Here is a 10,411-nt window from a genome sequence, read left to right on the forward strand (position 1 = left end):
CATCAAGGAATTGTTTCTTGTTTTCTGGTTCACTGCAGATCAGCAGATTTTGTTGTTGTTGTGGATTTTGTGCACTTTGTTTTGTGCATGTGGCCCGGTACATACTTGCTGAGGACACTGACTCACTACCATTTATACTTATTGTTACTTGTTATTTTTGATGCTTCGCCTTGACAATCAAATCACAATCTTTTTCAGGCATTTACAATCCATGACATTTATTTTTCACAAACAAACCAATGGGTAAGCAGATTATCAGCAGTTTATTAGTCTATTATTACTAATATTAGCACACCTATCAGAATTTTTATTTGTTTATTTCTTTTTTTTTTAGCTAACATTAATACTTATACCTATTTCTGGCATTATATGGTTGAGTTTGACCTCTAGCCTGGCTGGCCTCAAGACTTAAGATGTTATGAAGATATTAATGTAGGTGGGCAAAGGAATTTCAAAATTAATAAGCTAAAAATACAAACAGGGAAAAATGTATTTTACAGTGTAAGAACATTTGGGTCAACTTTGAGCATCATATTATTCATTCTTAATGTAATCTTTAGAAGCTAAGAGTGTTAGCTACCATAAAATTTTATTGGGAACTACTGGTGTCATTTTTATATTTTTACCTATTGTAAGGTTTCTCTCCTTTTTCTTTATCTTTTTTGTTTGGCCTGTTGAATTACTCCAACTTCTGACGTTTCTTGTGGAATGTGAACCAAAACAGAACTGAACCAGACTTAAACAAGACAAATTTTATTGGTAAAAAAACAACAAATACAAACTTTATTTACAGTATTTACACATAGTGTCTCATTTACGGTAGGTTGTAGTGGCAGTTCTGAAATAGCCACCAGGTGGTGCTGTGCAGCAGCTTTCTCACAGCTAGACATCACAATGCTGCCTTCAGGTACTCCTTATCAACTCCTGACTCATTTTACTTACAAAGAGGAGATATGTGTTCAGTTTCTTCTCTTCAGCGTTCAACTGCTGGTTCTGACTTTTCTGTGTCAGTGTTCTGTAGGTTCCACCCAGCTATTGTTAGACATTCTCATCTACACCACAAAGAAATATTCACCAAAACATTCTTGTCTCTACTATCTGTCATCTGTCAGACAAAAACTGGTAGGACATTTTTCACAGTATAGGACAACACTATCATCAATGTTGCGACAGGAAATTGTGGTTTATTCTTCTGTATAGCTTCATAGTGGTGTGCATTTTGCAAGCCTCAGTGGTGTGGCAGGAGAGATCTCCAATAAATATCTCAAGTCCCTCAGTTCTGACCCTGTTGGTTTTAAGAAGCATGCAGGCGGTTGGCCGGGCTCCGCTGGCTCAGTTTATGAGTCTTGGTTGGGACACAATTATGGGTCTTGGCCTTGCTTTCTTGAGCTAGCTCCTCTTCCCGCTCCTCCTCCTCCCCCTCAGCTCCCAGGTTGGTTTGTGCCTCAGCTTCTCTCTGCTCTCGGGCCATCAGAAGGAACATCTCTGCATCTAGTGGCTCCCCGGAGGAGAAGGGGTGGAACAGGGTCTCCACCAGTCCGATGGCCGTGCCCAGCACTGCGAACACGGAGCCCAGCATGTAGACTTTCAGCAGGTTCCGAGTTGGTTTCTGACTGAGCAGCTCTTTGGCGAAGGGGATCAGCTCCTGCATGCTCTCCATTTCCAGCAGCTCTGCTTCAGCTCAGACACAACTGATGTGCACTGCTCTACAGGAGGGACATAAAGTTGGGTTTGTTAATGAAACAGCTTTAATGTAAAACTACCAAACACATGATTGTTGAAATGTCATGTTCTATTCACACTTTCTAACTCTAGAGTTTTTATGATTTTAAGTAAACACAATGAATATTATCTTTACAGTACTGCTAACTAAACTACTGCACAAATTAATCAAACCTTTAGTTTCTGATTTAATTTAAAAAATGTCACAGAGAAAGTTTGACCTAATTTCAGTGTGTATGCTGTAGCTCCTCAACATAATGTTCTGGAAGAAGTAATTTGTACTTACTTTGAAAAAAAATTGGACGTTTGTTGATTTCACAGCTTCAGCCTGGGAATGAGTTTGCATTTATGGAAGGAACCAACTTTTTCTGGATCCTCTGGTCTTTTATAACACCACTCTGCCCACCCCCACAGTGACAGCCACTGAATAATAATGGAGTCACGTCTCTGAGCCAGAACCTTTAACCCAGTTGATAGTGGGCCTGTTCCCCAGTCAGCACTGGTCCTCATGTGCCTCCTAATCTTTTGTTCTAGTACTGCTGTGCTGACACGCATCTTGGACCTTTAGGGTTTTGTGTTACAGTATAAATTCAGCTTAAACTAGTTTTAGTACAGAATTATAACAAAAGTTCTGTAAATCTTTCCATTATAGTTCACTTAATACATTTTTGTTATATTGATAACCTGGAGTTATTAATTATAAAAAGTATTTTTTGTTGTTTTTTTATTATTTGTCAGGTAATTGTTCAATTCTGCGAGATTTTGTCAAAAATTCCAAAGCAACATGTACAGCATGTGTCTACACAATATTTGTCTGTAATTTTGAGATATGTAATATTGGTCATCCTGTATTTAGTCAAACAAAAGCACTTTACCAGTGTAGACTTTTACCGAGGTTAATCAAACTGGCACTTTTGGTCTTTCTGTGAAAATGCAGTGTGAATGCTAAATGATTGCTGGAGAAGCTAAAGCTGAGTTGGTACAGCTAAAATAGGCGGGTACTGGCTACTTCTAGTACTAAAGGCTTTGTTAAAAGTATGAAAAGCTTATCAGAAGTTAATGATAGCAAAAGGCTGGCTACAAACAAAAAGTAGCAAAAGGGTAGCTAAAAGCTAAAAGGACAGAATAATACACAATCTTAACATAGTCCCTATGTGTCTGAACTGTTGCTAAAATCTAAAAGTAGCAAAAGACAAAAATAAAGCAAGTAAGTTGAAGCATATTTAAAAGGGAGCAATGTTTTAAGGTAATTTAGGAGCTCTCTATGTATTTCTGTGGGAAAAATAAATGTAAATAAACGTCAAAACATTCAGCTCATTCAGGAGACAATTGCTATGACTTTTGTTTTTGTAATGTTTATACTTTCAAAAATATCTAAATTTGTGTTTGTATATATGTCTAAAAATGCACAAACTATGCAGAAGTAGTTCAATTGCAAAAAATAAAAAAAATGTACAGAAAGACACTAAAATTGACTGCTGACTCAGCGTTCACACTTGACCCAGACTGACAGCATTGACAGTGATCTACTGAGGAGGTGGCCATTTCAAGTAAAAATGTATCAAATGTCTTGGTGAAAAATCCTATTGTTATTCAAATAATAATGTATAATATTTTGAATTGGATTGCTTTAAAGGTTAATCAGTTGTGATTACAAAAGTGATTACTTTCTGAGAATTTCATTAAAATCTGCTCTGTGATTCATGAGCTATTTATTTAAAAAATTTAAACAAAACTGTAATGTTTTATTGTGAAGGATTTTGACAAACAGTTCATTAAAACTTTTAGCCAAAAAAAAACCAAACAAACAAAAAAACATTTATTCAGATAATTCTTAAGGATATTTTAAATGATCTTTAATCAGCTGGCAGCTAAGCAGACTTTTTAACCCCAGAAACATCCAGTACAGTAGCTAAAAAAAAAGTATCTGAAGTGTATTTTTTTTTTTGTCAGGAAAATGTCCAACATGTTTACATGGAAGTTCAGGGCTTAAAAGTTGCACTGCAGCTAGCCATTAGGGGGAACTCCTCTCTCTTGTTGTTATGCATCTAGATGGCTTGAAGACAAAAACAATCCACTTTCATCTTAACTATCTTTAAACCATCCATTAGCTCATCAGTTTAGTCAAAATTAAACTTTCCATGCTAAAGTCGGTCAAAGAGCTATCTACAACAGGCAAGATATTAATTCTACAGAACACCACTTCAAAATGTCAGGCGTTCATATGTATTGGTCCCTGAGTGGTTTGCTGTTTGTGTTTAGATGAGCATGTGTCCTGGGTTTGTCCACCTGCTGATGGAGCCCATGTTGATCCTTCACACAGATAGACAGATAACTTATTAGGGGAAAGGTTGAAGAAACCCTGTAACTCTGTGACCTTTCACTGCAGTAAAACCAGCTTTAATCTGTGTTCAGAGAGGAGCGGGACAGACTGGACTCATACAGAAGGCAAACTCCACATTCACCCATCAGCAGCAGTTATGGCTGACGTGAGTCAAGGCAGGAAGTGAAGAAATGCTTGTAATGTTTTGTAATCTCAGAAACATTATTCATCAGTTCCTTCTGACACAATTACACCAACTGTTGGGTCTCTGAGTTTTTCTGGGAAAACAAAGACGGGTAAGGGGTAATTTAACACAAATTTCAGCATTTTTGTCATGGTCTTAGCTAAGGTCTTAGCCCACATGCAGAACACTACTCAAGGGACAGAAGTAAATTTACAATTAGGTTTTATTAATTAGTCCGTCTGGACTCTGAAACAGCAACTCAGGATTGGACACGTCACTGTGAGTGGAGACACGTGATTAGAAAAGTCTCTTGACAAGGTGGCAGAAAGAGTTCCAGACAGACAACAGCTTACAGTGGCGTGGAGTACTGGACGGCTGGGGAGAGAGGAGCAGAATCTGGGTTGGATCCAGGTGGTAGTGAGGGTGAGCAGGCTTCGGTCTAGGAGGCGATCCGGGTGGTTAGGCAGCGCGGGAATCCAGGAGCGAGACGGCACGAGAAACTCTTCCAGGACTGTAGAACGGCTTGGTCATGAGAAATACTTTAACTTGAAAAAACCTGAAACAAGGCAAGCAAACATGAAATAGTTCTATGACAAGAACCAGAGCCAGGGCAGTAACACACGTACCACTGAGTTAACACTCTGACAGTGAGGTGCTGGCTGCCAACTCCTTAAATGCCTCCTAGGTGATTGAGATGAGGAACACCTGTCTGCAGGGCCTCCAGAAGTGCTGAAGCCCCCTACTGGAGAATGACAGAATAGAACCCAAAAACCACCAGGATCACCAGACTCTGACAATTTTCTTCATAAAAATATATTAAAATGGGGCAAAATTCATTGTAATGTCGAGTTGGACATGTTCTGGTTGGTATTGTCAAATATTTTTAACAAACATAAAAATATGCACAGTCTGTTGCTGGTTTGACAATTAGATTTCCACATCATATATGGGCATTTAATATGCCCATATATGATGTGGAAATCTAATTGTTGTTGTGTCTGTTTCAGTAAAAGGAATGAGTGAGAAATGATGGTCTATAAGCTTCTTGAAGGGGTTTGTGTGTGTGTGTGTGCATGTGTGTGAAAAAATTATTACCCCTTTTTACAGGGGTTACTGACACAATTTGCTCACGGGCCAGAATTGATCACTGTTATTATTGTTAGTAATAATAATAATAATAATAATAATAATAATAATAATAATAATAATAATAATAGGGAACCTCACAGCTTTCAAATCTGATGTTAGGAGGTTACCTCTTCCTTTTCAGGGTGAGTCTGAGAGGATGTCTACTAAGTTGGGCGGGGCTGGCTCTCCTGTCAGCACTTGATCCAAGGAGACTTGATAGGGAAGGTGTGAAGGTTATAGGAGAACTGGACCTGTGACTCTGGATGACTGTAGGGCTACTTCAGGCTGAGTCTACATAGTAACTATTCAGGGTTGGAACGTTGAATGTCATTGGTGACTAATCTTGGTTCAACCAGGTAATCATTTAAGTGTGTTTGAAGAAAAGACTCCTGTTTGGCTCTCCTCCGTGTTGGGTCTCTTGTCATATCTTATGTTGTTTTGTTGTTTTTTTTTTTGTCTCTCCATTAAACCAACCTCCAAATCAAATCTCAAGGTGATCTCCTCTGCATTCATTCCTCTACAAAGCATCATTCAGAAGTTAGCTCAGCCTACCTGCTCTCCCTGGAAACATTACTTACCTTACCAGACTCTTGGAACCCATTTCCCCTTTCTTAAATAACCTGCAAAAATGATCAAAGTTAGAACTAATCCTACGTTTCTATGAATATAACCTTTTGGACAATACTTACCTGTGAATACGCTAAAATTGTTTTCCTTTCCCACAGATGCAAACACACTCAATTTCTCTTCCCCTTCAAAATAAAACCAGAACCATGAACAAAAATTATGACAATTGGCGTCTATACACAGCATTTATTTTTTAATCAGCAAAAGAAACATTTTATTGAAGATGCTGAGTAGTGATGAGCCATTTTGCCTTATTGACTTTTGAAAGCAATGTTTTACTTTAAGTTCTGTCATTCTATCATTTAATAATACAACTCACATGGGATTTACCGCTTTTTATTTTTATGTAACATAAAAATTTTCATTTTTATATATAAGAAAGGTATTGGTTGTTAAATAACATCCCTGCCCGAGTCACTGGGCAGGGATGTTATATGAGATCATAAGACAAGTCAAGTATTTAAAAAGTAATGCAAATATAAAACAGTTACTATGAGTTTGTATTTGACATAATTAATGCACAAAGTTAGGCACCAAAATATATTATTAAAATAAGGAAAAACATTTCATCCTCATTTAGGCCCAGTTTACACATAAAAGGATCTCCTGGAAACATTATAGATTTTCTAATGTTAATTGTAAAAATGTTACACATTCACACGGTAATGCTGTCATCACAATCACTGTTTAGATAAGATTGCAAAAGGTGTTGAACCTGCTGTAGTTTCCATGCCAGGTTACTAACTGGAGCTGTGATTTTTGTATTTCGTCAAAACGTGCATGTGCACAGACACCTCAGTCTCAAACATGAGGACAGGTGCTTTTGACACTGTCGGTCATGCAATCCTGTTAAACAGGCTAAAGGTCCTGGCTGGTATTTCTGGCTCAGCTTTCGACTGGCTAACCTCATATTTATCTGACAGGATATTTTACATTAAGACGGATAGATTTTCCTCTGACGATGCACCCTTATCTTGTGGGGTGCCACAAGGCTCAGTTTTGGGTCCACTTCTGTTTTCTTTTTATATTATTCCGCTTGCTGGTATTATTCAGTCTTTTTCAGATATCTCTTATCATATTTTACGCTGATGACATTCAGTTGTATTTCTCATTTAGACCGCATCAACTGGACAGGTTGGCCACCCTCGTCCAATGTTTGTCCCGTATCAGTGATTGGCTCTCCAGTAACTTTCTAGTTCTAAATACCAGTAAGACAGAAACTATGATTATTTCTCCCAGTCATCTACACAACAATATCAGCCAGAAAATTGCATCTTTTTGCCCGTTAGTAAAATCGAAGGTAAAAAAATCTAGGTGTCACATTTGATTCTTCAATAGGCTTCGACTCACACATTAAGGCTGTTTCCCGTTCTTGTTTCTTTCATTTAAGAAACATCTCTAAAATCAGACAAATGGTCTCCCGAGTTGACCTAGAGAAAATCATTCATGCTTTTGTATCATCTCGCCTGGACTACTGTAATGCCCTTTTTTCCTGCCTGGATAAAGCCTCAAGCTCACGTTTGCAATCTGTACAGAATGCGGCAGCCAGACTCCCCACCAAATCCAGTAAATTTTGTTATATCACTCCTGTTCTGTATTCATTACACTGGCTCCCAGTTGATTTTAGAATTCGTTTTAAAGTTCTTGTGTTCACATACAGAGCATTACATGGCCAGGCTCCTGACTATCTTTGTCAACTTCTAAATAAATATTCCGCTGCCCCGTGGTCTTCGTTCTGAGAGTCAGAATCTTTTGGTTGTTCCACGAACACGGTTAAAAACTAAAGGGGACCACGCCTTTCAATCGGTGGCCCCAAGACTGTGGAACAGTTTGCCCTTGCAGCTCCGTTTTGCTGACTCTGTGGAGGTTTTTAAAAAGCAGCTAAAAACATTTTTATTTTCCCAGGCTTTTATCTCTTGATTTTGTTCTGTTTCTTCTGGTGTTTTTTGTGTTTGGTATGGTTTTTAAGGTGGATTTTTGTTTTTACTGTTTTTATTATTGTACAGCGCTTTGTGATGTTGTCTGTGAGAAGCGCTTTATAAATAAACTTTACTTACTTACTTACTATTCAAAATGAAAAAACACAAACCATTTGGACTGACAGTGTGTCAGAAGTTCTGATAAATTGAAAAGAGTGAGCAGCACAAACAGTATTCTACCTGCCGTTGTTACTGTTGTTGATCTATTAGTGCATGTGCAGACTAACTATTGACTGACTGCAACTGTAGTCCGCATGTGTGAACACTTCTGCTTTCAGGGAAAACGATGCGTTTCAAAATACTTCCACTCTGACACATAGAGAAAAACAACATTGTTCCAATTTTGCATAAAAACTTGGCCTTAATTACCATTAAAAGAAGAATCAGTAGAACATAAACAGCAGGTTGTGGTCTGTGGCTTCATTTGGTGATCATAACTTTATGGCTTCAAATTGCAGAGCTAGTGAGCAGAAGTGGTGGTTGTAATGTGGGGCTATGGGGCACACTTATGGATTTGACCAAAATTCAGACCAAATTTAAGTTTCTGATTGTGGACTTGTCTTTATTTACATGTGTAATGCTGTCAAATCAGAAACAGCACCTTTCAGAGTAACAGGCCTCAACTATTTGAATTCAATAATTTTCATGTTTGTCAAAAAAATCTCTCTCTTCAAAAGCTTTCTGTCAAATCCTTGAAAGAAATTGTACAGGCCACATTTTGTGTAGTGTTCAAAATAAAGTTTAATTATAATTTTTATGTTAAAGGTATTGAAAGTGGGTCAAAAATACTGTATGTAGAAAAGCATATATCTAAGTCTTTTTAGTATTAATCTCACTATTTGAAAGCAGCTTTGGGGGGCCCTTAGACATCGTGCAGGTCCTGAGTTAATACTTTAGCTGACAATTAGCATGTGTACTGGCAGAGTGTTTGTAAGTAGGCTTTGTCAAAAGGTCACATACCAACTTATTGTCTTTAAGGTTCTTTAATTTCAGTTTGTCTAAAATGCAAAGTTGCTTCTACACAGATGATATGTACTTACATGCTAAATTTGCCCCGGGGGCCCGGGGGCTGCGGACCTTCGATTTAGGGAATATATTTGATGGAGGCGATTTCATTCCTTTTTATGTTCTAGAAGATTCATATGGCATTGACAAACAACATAGAACATAGAACTTCCTCCAGTAATAACTAGCCTCCTTAAATTCCAACCCCCAAAGTTACTCTCAAAATCTACATAAAACTTTCCAAAGTGGATTTAACTATCTCACTGTCGTAGTCTGCACTGTTTTGACCTGTTTAGTTGTGTTTTGAGCATTTCGGTTATCCTTAGATTTTGTTTATTTGTTGTTCCCCTGTTCTCCCTCGCCCTGCTGCCTTACTCCCTCTCCTCAGGTTTCCCCTCCAGTTCCTTCTCCACACCTGTTATCAATATTGTCAATCACTCCCTGTATATAGACTGTATATAGACAGAGTGTTATTGGGTAGCACTCTGTCCAGAACCAAGAATTAAATGTTTTTCTTCCTTCTGTTAACTATAAACCTGGTCCTCTGACACTGCAACAGCTGCGCTCTGTTTGTCTGCCTTCCTGTAAAGTCTTCTTTTGCCATTTATTCTTCTTCATTAATCCCAGTGAGAAATTCACTTTGTTATAGTTGATCCATGCAAGGGTATAAAAATGTAAACACACAAAGAGTATCAAAGTAAATATTAAGCATATCTACATGTGGGTGAAAATAAAAGAAGAATGAAGGTAGAATAAAGGCTTCTCCCTTTATACTTTTTGCTGGTTGGCTCCAGCAGAATATACTGAAAGATTACCCTTCTGCATCAGCTTCAGCTGATCCAGATTAGAAAGTCTGCTGTGACAGACTCTCTATTAAGTCCAAGAGCTTTGTCTAAGCCAGGGGTGGCCAACCCTGGTCCTCGAGGGCCACCATCCTGCATGTTTTCTGTAGGGATCTGGAGTTTTAGCCCCGCCTTGGGGCGGCTCCTCCAGTTTCTTACTTTCACAGGTGATCCAGATTTGGGTTAATGAGGACTGCCAGTACTTAAGCCTCAGTTGAGACCAGACCTTCGCTGGAGCATCGAACCTCCTGGGTTAGATTCGCAGCAACTGTTTCTAACCAAGTCTGGTTAACTATTGACTTTGGATGGGCAGATGAAGCCTCATTGGGTGTATGGCACATTTCCCAAACTGTGTTGACACTGTGTTAAAACTGTGTTGCTGTATCACTCAATGGTGACATCTGCTGGATTTAAAAAGTAATTGCAGGCAACTTCAATAAAGACTGGAAACAGACTGAACAAGGTTCATTCACACATTTTTATTTAGAAACATCAGTTGCGTTAACATCTTTGGGCCAAGGCGATTGCGCCGCTTACAAACCATTTCTCCTGCTTTTGAGAACACCCTCTCACAGGGCACTGATGATGCCGGCGTACAAAA

The 10,411-nt window shown here is 38.4% G+C and overlaps 1 protein-coding gene across 1 annotated transcript; it reads right to left on the reverse strand.

Annotated features, from left to right (window-relative positions):
- Positions 1 to 737: 737 nt before the first annotated feature.
- On the reverse strand, positions 738 to 2,131 carry LOC108240344 (G0/G1 switch protein 2). The gene is made up of 2 exons (XM_017423737.3): positions 2,009 to 2,131; positions 738 to 1,706 (listed from the first exon to the last, which is right to left on the reverse strand). Exon 2 carries the CDS (start codon positions 1,658 to 1,660, stop codon positions 1,295 to 1,297), a length of 366 nt encoding a protein of 121 aa, XP_017279226.1. The 5' UTR covers positions 1,661 to 1,706; positions 2,009 to 2,131; the 3' UTR covers positions 738 to 1,294.
- Positions 2,132 to 10,411: the final 8,280 nt, after the last annotated feature.

The sequence above is a fragment of the Kryptolebias marmoratus genome, linkage group LG4, assembly GCF_001649575.2.
Source record: "Kryptolebias marmoratus isolate JLee-2015 linkage group LG4, ASM164957v2, whole genome shotgun sequence".
Taxonomy (NCBI): domain Eukaryota; kingdom Metazoa; phylum Chordata; class Actinopteri; order Cyprinodontiformes; family Rivulidae; genus Kryptolebias; species Kryptolebias marmoratus.

What these genes read in the sequence shown, in the direction of transcription:
- LOC108240344 (XM_017423737.3), bottom strand. Translation starts at nt 1,660, where the DNA reads ATGGAGAGCATGCAGGAGCTGATCCCCTTCGCCAAAGAGCTGCTCAGT.